Source organism: Leptinotarsa decemlineata, unplaced genomic scaffold (genome assembly GCF_025532065.1).
Source record: "Leptinotarsa decemlineata unplaced genomic scaffold, Ldec_3_MD MMD2_P_RNA_scaffold_14, whole genome shotgun sequence".
Taxonomy (NCBI): Eukaryota; Metazoa; Arthropoda; class Insecta; order Coleoptera; family Chrysomelidae; genus Leptinotarsa; species Leptinotarsa decemlineata.
Genome location: NW_027412528.1, coordinates 6,144,964 through 6,161,659, shown reverse-complemented (window position 1 = coordinate 6,161,659; position 16,696 = coordinate 6,144,964). Strand labels below are relative to the sequence as shown.

General features: G+C 32.5%; 2 protein-coding genes across 2 annotated transcripts; one reads left to right on the top strand and one right to left on the bottom strand.

The window, feature by feature from the left end:
* Positions 1–1,562: 1,562 nt before the first annotated feature.
* LOC141482337 (zinc finger MYM-type protein 1-like) lies at positions 1,563–2,849 on the bottom strand. Its single transcript, XM_074175424.1, has one exon. It carries the CDS (start codon positions 2,847–2,849, stop codon positions 1,563–1,565), a length of 1,287 nt encoding a protein of 428 aa, XP_074031525.1.
* Positions 2,850–12,757: 9,908 nt separating this feature from the next.
* LOC141483090 (uncharacterized) lies at positions 12,758–15,891 on the top strand. Its single transcript, XM_074177359.1, has one exon. The coding sequence runs from the start codon at positions 12,877–12,879 to the stop codon at positions 14,347–14,349; it is 1,473 nt and encodes a 490-aa protein (XP_074033460.1). The 5' UTR covers positions 12,758–12,876; the 3' UTR covers positions 14,350–15,891.
* The last annotated feature ends 805 nt before the right edge of the window (positions 15,892–16,696 follow it).

Genomic DNA, 16,696 nt, shown 5'->3' with positions numbered 1-16,696 from the left:
TGTACAACTGGCAACACCTGCTTGCACTAGCAACCGGTAAAACCTCGATCTCCATCTCTCTTTGCATCGATTACGTCACACGCGTCTCTTGCTCTTACACACACATACACATCTCTGCATGAAATATTAATTATTTCCCAAATCTAAGTATATTTTCCTATCTTCAACATGATAATGACGATTACATTCTACAGAAATCAAAAATAAAAATGCTGTCAAGTATAATGAATGAGTCAATTTCAGTCTCGACAAAACTAACGCTATAAATACCCAACATTCGCAGTTAACTTCAATATCTTACGATGGTGTAGAGGCTAAGGACAATGTCTACGGCGCGGACGATCCAGGTTCGAATCTCATAACTATAAACTTTTTAAATTAAAATAACGTTACTGGAACGTGACAAGGGGGCCAAGGGGTGAGGACAGGACCGGCCTAAGGCGAAAGTTGCAAGTGTGCAAGACTCACATTTATGCCCCTACTGGGGCATTTAAGGTCACAGTTTTTGTGTACTTTTACGCCTTTTAGAACATTAAATTTGTCTCTCAATTTGATTTGTTATTGATTGACTTGATAGGTTCAATACTCTTTCTAGTACCTTAAACCAACTAATAAATAAACTAGTTAAATAAACTAATGAAAGCTTCTGGGTCACGATGTTACAATGATGTTTACACTTATATTGCAAGTGCTCTCAGAATAAATAGCTAATGCGGGAATCACCGTCCGCCGGACCTAAGGTAAATTTTCATATCTCATGGGTAAAAAAAATAAAGCAACAGAATGTAGTGAACCAATAATTACAGTATTACAGAGTTTAATAATGGCGCATACAAAACAAAAGTTTATTAACTGTTGAGATAGGTACATAGTCTCTTTTATTATACATTTACACAAGGGCTTTTCTTGCTTTCATTTCGGAGAATGAGTTAAGTATGTCCAAATAATCAACTGACTGAGACAGCTCGTTTTCAATTGATAAGATTGAAAGGCTGTTGAGTCTTTCTTGCGACAGTGTTGACCTGACGTAAGTTTTGATCAACTTCAGCTTTGAAAAGCTTCGTTCAGCGGAGGCGACCGACATGGGCATCGTGGATATGATCCGTAACGCTATCCACAGGTTGACATAGGCATCCGTGCTTTCGGTCAATGATGAAAAGTTTAGAACACCCATTGGAGACTTTTGACCTAAAAAGAATAAAGTTATGTCATGAAACTCTTCAAGTGTAATATTTAGAGAAGAAATTATGAAAATGATTAGAATGGATTTTTATCCATTTTTCTTTTTACGTTATTTACGTGTGTACTGAAGTGTCAGAATAAAATTTAAAAAAACAAGAAACAATAATACTATATATTAATTATGTAATAAAATTCTAAGTTTAATGCATTTATCTGAAAAAAAATAAGGTAAGACAGGGTGAGGTAAGAAGTGGAATTTAACTGTACAAAAACCTATCAAGTTTAAATCGTTAATTTAGGATGGTGAAATATTAATATTAATTTCAATAATCAACACTACCTGCTAACTTAAATTTCAATATTATTTTACTGAAAGACTACTAACCTTCCTTGGGTAAAAGTTTCTGTATAGAAACCAGCTCGTCGCACAATTCGGCCCCTCTAATGTCACTTTGATCAGCCCCATCTGACATTAGCTCTTCCAGTTGTTGGCATTTGATCAAAAGTATTTGTCGATCGGGCAGTTTGTCTAGATTGAAGAGAAATTCAAATTTTGAAGTCTTGGCATTCAACTGCTCAAACCTTTCTTCCACAGCTGAGTAAGCAGTATCAACTAATGGTAAGAAAAATTCAACTTTAAATTTTTCTTGTGGGTCAGTTAGAGGCTCGTTTTCATCTCTACGCTCAACCTCATAGTCAAAGTGTTTCTTCCTCCTCCTGAGTCTTGGGGCTTTGAATTTCACTTCAACTTTCAGCTCTTCAGCCAACTCTTTTGCTTTCACCAAACTGGAGACAAATCCATTCTCACGAAAGTCGACTAAAAAATCTGAAATGGATTTCAACGCGTCTACAACTTGAGGAAAGTTGATCACCTTTGATTGCAACATCTTACTTGCTAAGTTAATTTGAAAGAGGACGTCATACCAGGTTATTAGAGAAATTAAAAAACCGTAATCTTCAAGCATTGTGGCCAAAGAGTTTGCTTCGCTCCTAACATCATCTTCAAACGAGGGATCATCATAAAGATCCCAGAGAGCTTGGCGAACTTCGACGATCTGATATCTCACTGCTTTCAGTGAGTCGATTCGTGCCTCCCACCGTGTTATACAGAGCTCTTTCAATGTCAAAGGAATCCCAGTACAAGATTCTTCAGATCTCGAAAGACTCTCTAGGAACAAGCTCCAACGTTTGGTTGAAGAGCTGAATAGGGTATACAGACGTTGGATTGTTCCAAACAGGGTCACTGTTGGAACTGAAGACTTGGCTGCATCACTAACCACCAAGTTTAAGCTGTGACAGCCACAAGGGACAAAAAAGGCTCTTTTATTTTGTTCGATAATTCGTTTCTGCAACCCAGAATGTTTGCCCTTCATGTTGGCCCCGTTGTCGTAGCCTTGGCCTCTACAATTTTGAATGTCAAGACCATAGTTTTCTAAGGCCTTAAAAACGGTTTCAGACAAGCCTTTGCCAGTGGTGTCCGTGATTTCAACAAAGTCAACGAAACTTTCACATATTTCTACCGTTTTGTCACTTTTTTCATGGACATACCGGAAGATTACAGAAAGTTGTTCTTTTCTACTTAAATCTGGAGTGCAGTCTAGAATTAATGCAAAGTACTTTGCTTCTTTGACTCTGTTTAAAATAGACTCTCGTACTTTATCTCCCATTAAAGAAAGAAGCTCGTTTTGGATGGTTTTCCCAAGATACGAGACACATCTTCGTTTTTCATTCATTAGAACTCTTGAAATGTGTTCTTTCATCACAAGATCGAACTTGGCTATGAGTTCAACAAGACCTAAGTAGTTTCCGTTGTCTAATTTGTAAAGTGTTTCGTGGGTCCCTCTAAAGGCAAGTTGGTGATGTGCTAAAAATTGCGTAATAGCAATGAGTCGGGTGAGAACATTTTTCCATCTTTCCTTTTCTTGCGCAACAATCCTTTGACATGAATGGTCTATTGTCGTTCCTTCAGTCAGTCTTTTTTCTCCTTCAACCCATTTTTCGTAACACTTCATGTGATTTGGAGCCGTTTCATGTTTTGTCAATGTTTTGCCTATGTGCTTCCAATCACTGTTTCCGTTTTTTTCTAACAAAGTTCCTGTTCCTGATGTGTTAAAGATCCTGCAGCAAAAACAGAATACACTATTTTTCTTTTTAGAGTAAGTTAACCAACGTCTCCTAACCTTTTGACCATTTTTGGCTAACCTATAATAAAACAAATTAGAAAATGATCTTTTGTTTTCATCTCTTGGATAGCTCTCCAGCTCAGTTGAGATTGGTCCCTTGGTAATAATTAAATCACGTAAGCTAGCACTTATATGATCAGGCCAAGTACCCAAGTCCGTAAAATAACTATTCAACTCAGTAGCATTATAAATATCTGATTCTTCTTGGGACTTGCCGTTGTCGCTGTCGGAATCAGAAAGAGTCGGTTCTTTATGGTCCTTTGGGGTGTCTACTTCTTCTTATTTTTCTTCTTCAGAAGAAAAGGAATCGTTGGGTTCATGGCTTGTTTGTTTTTTTTGCAATTCAAAAGGACTGCTACTACCTTCATCGCCTAGTTCTACTTGGCATTCCTTTTCAGGTTGTTGCCTACTTTGTTCACCACCAAAATGTTCTATATTGTTAAAACTTGAGGTTGGTTTGTTTAGGAAACTGCATAAGAGTTTAGAACTTGCTTTGGTGTTTTTCTCTGCAATTGCCTTCCGTTTCCGGTTTTGACAACCCGACGGTTGTTTTGGTTTTGGCTTTGAAAACATCTCCAACTGAAAAAAATATCCTACAGAGCGCCTCACTCGAAAACGGAGTAAAGCTTATGTTTTAGATGAATTATATAGTTCAAAAATTTATAATACATACAGGTTTCACAAACAAAATTCAACTGTCCGCACGTACGCAAGCTTGATTGGTGAATCAAAAGCTAACAGCGTAAACTAAACAGAACAAATGCAGAAAAGCAAAGAGATTCAAACCCGCGAAACGCCGAGACGTGAATAACGTGGTGGGTCACTCAACGCACTAGCCACTACTGCACCTGTCATACACAATCGCATATCGTTGGCTAGAAAAACAAAGCGGAGGAAGGGGGGCAGGAAGTTGAGTCACGTCACAACCCTTCCCACGTGCCCCCATAGGAGCAGACGACTGCTCCACTGACCTTGATCAAGGACATCAGACTACTGTATTTCAGAACAGAACTCATTGGGGTAGATCTTCAGTTTTACTTTGAAATTCAACTGTAATAGTTTTGAGACAAAGTTCCTTTTTGAATCAATTTCTAAAAATTTCCCAAATTTATTCTTTTTTTACAATATTATGCCCCTCCAAAAGGCTCGAGTGTGCGGCTGCATACTTCGCACACCCCTTCAGGCCGGCCCTGGGTGAGGAAGAGTCGCAAGAGGGCCTGAGCGGTGATGTGGAGTACTAAGGAGGTCGAGTTCCATGCTTGAATCGCTACGATACTCGTTCCATCCTGCGTCGATGACGTCACACGGTTCCCCCACTCCTGTTTGAACCAAAAATTGCAAAAAGTTTAGCTCGCCTTGTTCATCTACTTTTTTCAATAGGAGTTACTTTTCCAACTTTCAGAACCATTGGAAAAGTACCAGTTAGAAAAGAGAGGTTCACTATATATGTAATTGGTTCAATAATGACGTGCAATATTTTTTTATAATAAAAACAGGTATTTCATCTATACCCGATGATTTTTTGTTTTTAATTTTTTTAATAATCAACTCAAGCAATTCCATTTCACTGTATGGCTTCAGAAACATTGTGTGTGGATTACAGTCAAAGCTGATGTTGCTAGGGCAGTTTGTATTATAATTTTCTACGTTAATATTTTGTACCAAGACTTGAGGCGCTTCAATAAAAAAGTTGTTGAGTTCAGTCACAATAAGAGAAGGATTTTCAATGGTTTTATCTCCTTTTTCGATAACGATATTTTCACATAATTTCTTACCTTTGTTTGAAAGTTCTGATACGGCACCCCACAGTGTTCGAGGGTTGTTGTCAGACATAGTTATTTTCTGCTGATAATACCTTTTTTTGTTTCATTAATAAGTTTTATATGACTTCTTTTGTTTTGTTTGTACATTTCAGTTAAAGAACAGTTATTTTGCTTTTGACTAAAAAGATGCTTTAATGAGGAACTAGACTTTTTTATTGTGTCATCTATCCAGCCTTTATCTTTACTTTTTAAGTATTTTTTCTGTTTAGGAAAACTAATTTCGAAGTTATACACGAAAATGTTATGGAATTGACGAAAGGCTTCATCACATTTGTCATATGCATAGATGCAGGACCAATTTTTCCTCTCTAGAAGGTTATTAAAATTTGTAATGTTTTCCTCATCGAAAAATCTTTTTATTTCCGTTTTATTATTTACCCAAACGGAGATTTTGTCGAGTTCTAGTAACACTGTTCGATGATCAGAGATATTATTATCTATAACGTAACACAATTCCCCGTGCGTACAATTCGAAAAAATTTGGTCTATTATGGTGCAGCTGGTGTTTGTGATTCTTGTGGGCCAACCATCCAATGAGCGAAGGTCATAACAAGAAATAAGATCACATAATGATTTGAAATTTTTATTCGAGTATAAATCGAGATTGAAATCTCCGCAAAAATAATAAATTATTCCAGGTTTATAAACTGAGTTCATTGCGTCACGAATATTATTAAAAATATATATCAGTGTCCCCACAAGGGGATCTGTAGCAATTTATTATCATGAATTTGCGTTTATTTATTGTAAATAGGCTAGCACAAATCTCAATATGTTGTTCAATGCAATACTTGCCAAAATCAATCACATCTATTATAATATCATTTTTCGGCCATATGGCAACCCCTCCACATTTTTTAGTGGGTCTCGTATAAAAACTTCTCAAAGTGAAACCTGGAAAATGTATACCGTTCAATACTGCCTCGTTAACACCTGTCTCTGTTATACACAAGAATTGCAAGGTATGAAGGTACCCTAATTCTGTCTCTAAAATACTTATTTCATCTACACTTATGGTGTTTACATTTAACAATAATAAATTTGGTTTATACAAAGTTTGAACTGAAGCTTTACAATTGGTTTGTGACGAAAGTGTAAAAAATGGCTTATATATGTACCATTTGGCCATAATTCTGGATTCATGGCAGCCAACCTTAAACCAACCAACAGACCAACCTTAAATGATAAATATACCGTGGGAGATTTTGATTTTAGCAACTCACAAGTAACTTCGGGAAGAACTTCCCTTAGCTGTCCTGACAGTTCCTCTGCTGATGTGTTTGGATCCACTCTACACACATGCAAATAGGTGGACTTTGGGACACCTTTAATTTTGTCAGGGTTTTTACCAACAAGTAGATTTTTTTCTTGATCTGGATTTTTTAGGTCGAACCATCTGCCAGCTTTCTTGCTTTGTTTCGCTGGTACTGGGAAGACCAGCATTGTCTTCGGCTAAATTAATGTAATGATTGAGGACACATTGAGTTTCGGCTTGGATAACAGCAGAATTTACATCCTTCTGATTGATTATGGAATTCTTACTTTTTTGTCCTATTAATTTCGAATCAAAAGCATTCTTCTTTACTATAAGTTTGTTTTCACCCTGAGATACATTCTGATCTCCGGTTCGAGATTCATCGGATTGTTTTAATTTTGAAGAGCTGGCAACTGTGTGATTCTGTTTAATGTTGTCATAGCTTGAATTTTTATCTAACAGTTCAATTATACGTTGTTGATTGTTTGTTGTTCTTTCCAGCTCATATATAAGCCTTCTCGATGCATCCAATTCCACCACTGCCACTTTAAGGTCGCACTTCAGTGCTATAACCTTAATGTCATCACTATCAGAATTCGGGGATATATCACTGGTAACTGCACATAGACTGTTATTTTTCTTATTGGCTATAAAGCACGTGGCACTTAGACTCAAATTTACATCACTTGGAATATTTTTGTTCAAAATCATCCGTATCAAATCGGCTTTTTTTAAACGTTGTAATTCAAGTTCAATATCTGCCATGGTTGCCATGTTGATGGCTTGGTTGGTTCTGAAGCAGTTGAATAATTTAGACATTCAAGACAAAGTGTTCAATCAAATTTTGTCACATATGAGAAGAATTCAGCCTCAGAGTGTAGAATATGTCGTCACCGATGCTAAAAAATAAATTTTGTACTTCCGACTACAATAATATAATAATATATATTGTTTTGTATGTAAACCTACCAAATGTGTATGAAATTCCAAGGAAATATGCGTGAAGGCTAGTGATTACAGATGTAAACAATGGAAATCAATTCGTTCGACATCAGTCAATGAGGGTCAGTTAGCAGTATTTGCGCAGGCGCAAGAATACACCATTCAAATGTAAATTGAAGTTGATATTTCGAAATCTTCATCAGTTAAATACAAAAAACTGTTGAATTTGTTCCACACGCAAAAAGGCTAGAAAAGAAGTCACGAATGGAATTTGACTTTTATAAAGTTATTATAGAATCTATGATGGCTGCATGTATTTTGATTAGAGTTGTACAACAAATATGAAATTCAATTTGAAAAAATCGATATTTTGTTTGAAACAGTAATTTTTTTTATTTATTTCAAGTTGGTAAAAATATATGATATAGGCTATCACTTATTGATGAAGCCAGACACGTGGCTTCATAACAATTTGGTATAGAGTTGAGGTGAGCTAGACAGCAAATATGCAAGCCGCAACGGTTCACATATTCATCTAGGCCTTCTATATTCATACCCAAGGTTACATGGGTCAATGTCGATGCCGAATAGGCATCCGGCAATACGCCTCAAAACGACTAAACAAAGACTATTTAATGTTCTTTATTTCGTTTCAGAATGTGTCATCACCTATTTTTCTATTCAATTGCAAGGTGACATTGAACACTGTCGGTGCTGAATCAGCATCCAGAGATACGTAGTTCTCAAAGCGACGTAAAAAGGGTTTTTGTTTGATTTCATAATATTTCATCACCTATTTTCCTATTCTTACCCAAGGTGATATTAATCACTGTCAATGTTAAATTAGCATCCAGAGATATGCAGTTCTCAAAACGACGAAAAAAGGCTCTTTGTTTGATTTCATAATATGTTATCACTTATTTTCCTTTAAATACCTCCTGCGAGGCGAAATGAGTTAGTTGTATCAGTTGAAAGTGATACCACTGACAAGTGCAATGATTTTATCTGAAAGTAAGTGTTTTTCATGCTCACTTTATGAATTTTCATTGCAAGATTTTTTATACGTTTTTGACTTTTTCTCAGACGAATTTATTCAAATATAATTTAATTCAAAGGTGGTGAGAGTTGTTGCTGATTATCATTAAATTTCCAAAATTTTACTCTAATTTACTTGAATGTTTTTATGCATATTTAGTAACCTTCAACGCTATCGTTATTAGTAGACTTCTTCATTTGTTTGTTTGGCGAAGATTTCATCATCACATTATAACTTATGGTGTAACAACCGACTATCGCGCCAGAAAAGTTGACGATTTGGAGAGACATGATTGATGGGTCACGTATTGTATAAACGAAGTGTGGATTTTATAGTCATTATTATTCTGGAAAAAAAAGTTAGTCATATACAGGTCGTTGTTGCGAACAGAGATTGTTAGTACTGTTCAATTAATTTGGTGAATATATATTTTGATAGAAACTCGCTGTTTTGTTTTGGAAAGTTAGTTTACGGTATAGTGTTTACCCATAATTTTTGAGGGTTATCTTTTTTTGTTTTAATTAATTTGTAATACGAAACGGTTTTAGAGGTAATTACGTATTCCTCAAGCCAACCCTGGACTACTATTTTTATTCTACATACATCAGAAGATAAGAAATGACAATTGCTGATATTTGTTTTTCATCAAATTCAATCTTTAATAATGAATAAAAGATAAGAATGCGTAATTGCTGACATCCATTTTTCTCGAATACTATCTCTTACAGTAAATAATTGTACCGTACAATTTGTTTTGATGTTTTATTGGATGACAGCCACATAACCCTGAAATGTGATTATGAATTTTATCCGAAAATCATCTGAGCTGAATAAGAGTTTTTCTCGTATTTTATATGTTTGCCTTCGACAATGCCATAGCTTCTTCTATATACACATTTATAATGTTGTAAACAGAAGATCATTTTGTGAGCAGCTTTCTAGTTGGATGAAACGCATAGTAAAGTATGAATAACTTTTATTCATGTTGTCGTTTGTTGGGAGAGTGTTCGTAAAATTTCTAATTTGAAATTTTGGTTTCTCACAGGTGGATTTCCAAAAATTCCAGTTCGGCCGTGGAGAGGAAACCAGTTAACAATAACAATTTTTACCACACCGAGTGACGGAGGAGTATATCACCCCCATTTGGAAAATACGCTGTTGTGTTGTTTCATTTAAAATTGTACGAAATTAAGGTTAGTACTACTTTCCCATTTTTTCTCTGTTCGATATGCAAAGAATTTGTGGTTGTATACAATATTTTTTGTTCGACTCAAAAATTTTTTCATTCATAGATATAATCCGCATAAAGTAGTGTTTTCATAGAATACTTTTTTTGTTCAGTACGTGCAGAATGTGTTTTAAATTCCTTGTTTTGAACGACAGTTGGTTTTCTCACCAGAAATGATGTATTTCTATATGATTATGTAGATAGCATGGAAAAATTGAAAAACACCGAGTTACCATCACGAGAAAAATTCTATAATAAATTAAATGATGAATACATAACAAATGAGAAATATGCTCACGCACAAAATGTGTGGGAATCATTCTAAATTACAAATTTAGTATCGTATGCGGACGTATATTTGACAACAAATAATTAATTACTGACAGACGTTTTCGAAAATTTTCGTCAAGAAAGCATGGCAACTTATGGGTTGCACCCCGCATAGTATAATACTATGCCTGGCTACACGTGGGATGCTATGTTGAAGTATACGAAATGAAAATTACAAATTTTAAAAGACATTGACTTGATTATATTTGCAGAAAAGTTATCAAAAAATCAAAGGGAATTCGATATAATGTAGTCAAAAATAAAATTGATTTCAAAGATTGAATCGATTGTCTCAGAAACTTCAAAGAAAAAATATGTGAGCAGTTTACTATTCGATCATACGCTCACAACGTTTTCAGTATCAAGCACGTGAAAATAGGTTTAAGTCCACACGAATATAAACGAAAATTAATCCCCAAATCATCCGATACTTTACCTTGGGGCACTATAGCTTGAAATAAGATAATCTTTTGGATTTTCTTTTTATTGATGTGATGTATTGAAAAATGTTGTCCTTGTTTGAATATGACTGTTAGGTGTGTGATACTCTGAGAATTTTCGAAAGCGGTAGGAGTCCACCAACTTTGCAAGAATTGACTGCAAATAGGAATATGTTCAAGTATTTCAGTTTTTGTACATTTGTATATCAACGTGTACATGTAAACGTTGATATAATTTGAATAAAATATATATTGAAATTTTGGTATTTTATTTACATCAAACAACATTTTAAAGCTATTATTTTTTTTCACCTTATACATTAAATGAAACAAATGTTATAACATTTTACCATTTATTACATGAATCATACACTATTTTTTGTTTATAATAAAATAAATATTCACGTAAAGAATTAGCATACATACTATCTAAAGCTGAGGCTTGACAAAATGCCATCCCAATTCATTGTCAGTGTGCTTGTTTTCCATAAGATTCTATACAAAATCGACATTTTCGATCGTACATTTAACGTACATTTTCTTTTATGGGAGACTATATATATATATATATATATATATATATATATATATATATATATATATATTTTGTTATGATAAGTTTTTTTTATAAGATTATTCTGTTTGCAAAGTTAAAGAATTTCATATTTTAATTAGTTAAAAGTTTGCATTTATTTTAGTAGTTAAAAGTTAAAAGTTTGTATTTATTTTGATAGTTCGATGTTAAAAGTTTTTCATATTATTATTAATTTGATGTTGAAAGTTCACATATTTTGTTAGTTCAGTGTTGAAAGTTTGTGAAAATCAAAGTTATTCTTAGATGTTTAATTTTATTAGAAAGCCAGATACTTTACCTTTATTCAAATTCTTATCTGTATAATTTGGAGTAATGTTCATGCCCAGATCAGGCAAAGTTGTGACTTATCAGTATTAGAGTATTTCAGATCATTTCCAAACAGCACAACTAACCAGAAACCATCAATCATCGGGAAAAATACACTGAAAACAGTAAAGACATTAATACAACATAATAACATACAATAAAACAGATTTACACTACAAATTAATAACAAAAATTCAATTAACACTGACATTAGGAATTTTATCTGAAAAATGGTAAGAACACTCAGTACATGATTTGGATGCAACTAAAGAGTAGCCAATCAGATTGATAAATTGAAAAGGAGGTGTTAACTTTTGAAAAATGATGAATTTTGGATTCAAAATTAGAAAAATTCAAAACAAAATGTGATGAAATGTAATCAAAATTAATCATTATTAGTATTAGTGAAAATTGGGTAACAGAAATCGTAAATATAATATGTGTGAACAGTGAAAAAAGTGTCAAAATTGAAGAAATTTCAAAATTATTGTGAGGAAGAGCATCAGGCAGTAAAATTTTGTCTGGTTGCCAGGGGTGAATCAATAATCAAGGAGGAGGGAAGCTTTTGAATTGTGCAGACGCGAATTTTTTTGAAGAGCTGTTAGAAATTAAAAAAAGGAAAAGAAAGAGAAAAGGCCGTTTTGCATGTTCTTATTGATATAAATCCATCAATAGGAGCCAGAGTATAAATAATAATAACGAGAAAGGATACTTACTGGAGATTTTAGAGTGTCTGGAAGAATTCAAAATTCCAATCAAGGGAAAACCAATCCAGGGAAGCTGTACCAGTTTTGAGGTATTACAATATTATTTATAATTCCCAATCCATAAGAAGAATACATTTTTTGAAAATCTTGAACAATTTATAACCTCCAAATCGAATCAAAAGTTTTCCAGTCACAAGGAACTTCCAGTGTGAAAATCACAACTTCTGAACTTTTATTTATCAACGAACTTCATCATTTTATTTACAAGAACTATTATTGGATTTAATATTAGGAAAATTTGAAAAATTCACTGACATTTAGCACAGATATTTTTAGAATCGTTTCCCACGCACGAACCACGTAGATTTAACTGTACGGAACACAATTCTAAGAATATTTTTGTTTCAAATTCAACATTTACTGTAACATTTCTTAGCATAAGGTATTTTGGCGCAGTTTTAGGGTAATTTAAGTTTGGTTTGACAAAACATTTACAAAAATTCGACATTCATTATATTTTTTTTTAACTTTGAGACAAAGTTTTATTTTCAAAAACACAGACATACAAAATTTTATTCATAACACCTTTCCAAGAACTCTACTCTGAGAAAGAGAGCTGCATGAGCTTCGATTGAGCTGAGCAACCTTGAAGAATAAAGGTAAGATTTAGAGGTAAGGACAGGTATCTGCCGGAGCACTAAGAATAACAATCAAGAATCAAATTAATTAAATTATAAATACTCTTCTAATTTTATATTTTTATAACAATTTGGCGCCAAAACGTGAGGAACATTTGGAAAGGCAAAAATTAGAGTGAATCTTATAGAAAAGCTTTAAAAATTTAATAAAATGGATTTGAGAGATGGTAAGAAAACTGGAGGTGAACAAGGAGAAGGTAGTGGAGTGCAAGAAGATTTGAGTGGGGAAAACCAAATGAAAATGCTGATGCAATTCATGGTTAAGATGAATGAGAATATTGAAAGTGTGAAAGGAAATATGAGAGAAAGTATTGAAAGTGTAAAAGTAGATATGAAAGAGAACATAGAAAGTGTAAAGGGGGATTTGAAAGAAAATATAGAAAGTGTAAAGGGGGATTTGAAAGAAAATATAGAAAGTGTAAAGGGGGATATGAGAGAAAATATTGAGAGTGTGAAAGGAGAAATGAGAGAAAATATAGAGAGTGTGAAAGGAGATATGAGACAGAGCATAGAAAGTGTAAAGGAGGAAATGAAAGAAAGCATGAGAGAAAGCATGGAAGGTATGAAAGCAAATATGGACAGATTAGAAGAAATGGTACAAACTAAATTAGAAAAAAATAAACAGGAGATGGCTCAATTATATAGAGATTTTGAAAATAAAATGCAGCAGAAAAATGATGAATTTTACAGTAATACAAAACAGGACATAGTGGACATTAACAACTCAATATATAAAAACAGTGAAAATATTCAAAAAGTTAGGACTGAAATTAAAAACAATAATAAAGAAGTGTTAGGGAAAATTAAATATGTAAATGATAGATTAGAAATAAATACAAATAGCACAAATGAAATCATCAATGAGAAAGATGAGGAAAATATAGAGAGTGTGAAAGGAGATATGAGACAGAGCATAGAAAGTGTAAAGGAGGAAATGAAAGAAAGCATGAGAGAAAGCATGGAAGGTATGAAAGCAAATATGGACAGATTAGAAGAAATGGTACAAACTAAATTAGAAAAAAATAAACAGGAGATGGCTCAATTATATAGAGATTTTGAAAATAAAATGCAGCAGAAAAATGATGAATTTTACAGTAATACAAAACAGGACATAGTGGACATTAACAACTCAATATATAAAAACAGTGAAAATATTCAAAAAGTTAGGACTGAAATTAAAAACAATAATAAAGAAGTGTTAGGGAAAATTAAATATGTAAATGATAGATTAGAAATAAATACAAATAGCACAAATGAAATCATCAATGAGAAAGATGAGGAAAATAAAAATAAATTCATGACTTTAGAAAATGAAATTAGGGAAATAGAGGAAAATGGACTTAAAACTAAAGTAGAAACCACCTACATAGGACTGTGCCAAAATGTACAAAACAATAACAAATTTGAGGGCAATATTAAAAAGTTACATCCAATTGTATTTATTAAAATCTTAAAGAATAAAATTAATAACAAAATGAAGGGTGAGGAAATGAAAGACATAATTAGGCAACATCTGGTAAACCAACCATGCATATGGTTCAACAGCCAGGAAAACAATATTCAAACTTTTGAAGATTTTGAGAATTTATTTATTAGACAGTATTGGGGGAAAATGCGCAATTGAAAATAAGAGATAAACTTCAATTTGGAAAATTTGACGAATGCAGGAGTCAAAATTATAATAATTACGCAATTCAATTATATGCAACAGCACAATATCTACAACCAAAAATCAGAGAAGATGAAATGGTAGGATATATTAGTAGGCATTTCAGGCAGGAAATATTTGAAATTATTAGCATGCATGAAATCAAAAACATGGACAGGTTATGTGATTATTTAATGAGACTAGAAAGGACATTATCCTATAGAAATAGAGGAAATGATCAAAACAGAATAACATTTTCGAATAACTATAATAATCAAAATAGTCAGTATCACAATAATAGATATAATAACTATGAACAGAGGGAACAGAATAATAATCATTATAGGGTAAATGATAACAATAGATATCAACAAAATAATATGAATAGAACAAATTTTAATAATAATAATCATAACAACAACAGACAATTCAATAATAACCAAAGACAATACTACAATAATAATAATAGTAGACCTTATGATAATAATAACAATAACAGATATAATAACAATAATAACAGATATAATAACAATAATAATAGAAATAACAATAATAATACATACAGACATAGAACTAATAGTACAGACAGACAAAATTACAGAGATAATAGGGATTACGAGGACGAAAGAAATGATGATATGTACAGACATAGGAGAAGTAGAAGCGTAGAAGAAATTAGACAGCTAAACAATATACAACAAACACACGCTACGAATGAGGTACAGAGTAATAATAATGAGGTATAAATTAAAAATTTATTAATAAAATTTATGGTAGAACTAGGTAAACCAACACAAGTAATCCTAGATAACGCAACATATTTCAATAACGACAGGATGAAGAAATTTGCACATAATTTGAATATTAAATTAAATTTTACCAGCATTAGACATCCTGCATCAAATCCGACTGAAAGATATGTACATTATTAATAATTAAATATTTGAGAATAGTTTCACAAGAAAATCACAGAACTTGGGATAATAAAATCAGTATAATTGAGAAATATTTTAATGAAGTACCAAATACTATTACAGAAGAATGTGCAGAGTTGATTATGAATGGAAGAATGCCAGAAAGAGAATGGATTAGTGATGAGAAGGATATGAATGATATAATGGAGAAAGTGAATATTAAAATTAAAAGGAATGCAGAGAAATATATGATAAGAGAAAGTAAAAGGAGAGGTAAAAAGGTTAAGTTTGAAAAGGGAGATTTAGTTATTGTTAAGGCTATGAGAATGCCAGATAATAAAAATGATAAATGTACCAAACTGATGTTACCATTTGAAGGACCTTATGAAGTTGCGACAGAGAATCCCATGAACAGCTATAAATTGATACACCCAATAAATAAAACTGTGAGAGGTATTTTTAATATTGAGAGTATTTATAAATATGAAACATAAAATAAAAAAGAGAAAGAAATCTCGATTATGACAAGAAAGTGAATTCATGAATATATTTAAAGGAAATTTTATGTTTGAATTTTAAGAAAACGTTCCAAAATTTCAAACATGAATTTGGGGGAATTTTGTTATGATAAGTTTTTTTTATAAGATTATTCTGTTTGCAAAGTTGAAGATTTTCATATTTTAATTAGTTAAAAGTTTGCATTTATTTTAGTAGTTAAAAGTTAAAAGTTTGTATTTATTTTGATAGTTCGATGTTAAAAGTTAAAAGTTTGTATTTATTTTGATAGTTCGATGTTAAAAGTTTTTCATATTATTATTAATTTGATGTTAAAAGTTCACATATTTTGTTAGTTCAGTGTTAAAAGTTTGTGAAAATCAAAGTTATTCTTAGATGTTTAATTTTATTAGAAAGCCAGATACTTTACCTTTATTCAAATTCTGATCTGTATAATTTGGAGTAATGTTCATGCCCAGATCAGGCAAAGTTGTGACTTATCAGTATTAGAGTATTTCAGATCATTTCCAAACAGCACAACTAACCAGAAACCATCAATCGTCGGGAAAAATACACTGAAAACAGTAAAGACATTAATACAACATAATAACATACAATAAAAAAGATTTACACTACAAATTAATAACAAAAATTCAATTAACACTGACATTAGGAATTTTATCTGAAAAATGGTAAGAACACTCAGTACATGATTTGGATGCAACTGAAGAGTAGCCAATCAGAATGATAAATTGAAAAGGAGGTGTTAACTTCTGAAAAATGATGAATTTTGGATTCAAAATTAGAAAAATTCAAAACAAAATGTGATGAAATGTAATCAAAATTAATCATTATTAGTATTAGTGAAAATTGGGTAACAGAAATCGTAAATATAATATGTGTGAACAGTGAAA

Excerpts from the sequence above, each read along its gene's own strand:
- LOC141482337 (XM_074175424.1), bottom strand. The coding sequence starts at position 2,849 with ATGGGAGATAAAGTACGAGAGTCTATTTTAAACAGAGTCAAAGAAGCA.
- LOC141483090 (XM_074177359.1), top strand. The coding sequence starts at position 12,877 with ATGGATTTGAGAGATGGTAAGAAAACTGGAGGTGAACAAGGAGAAGGT.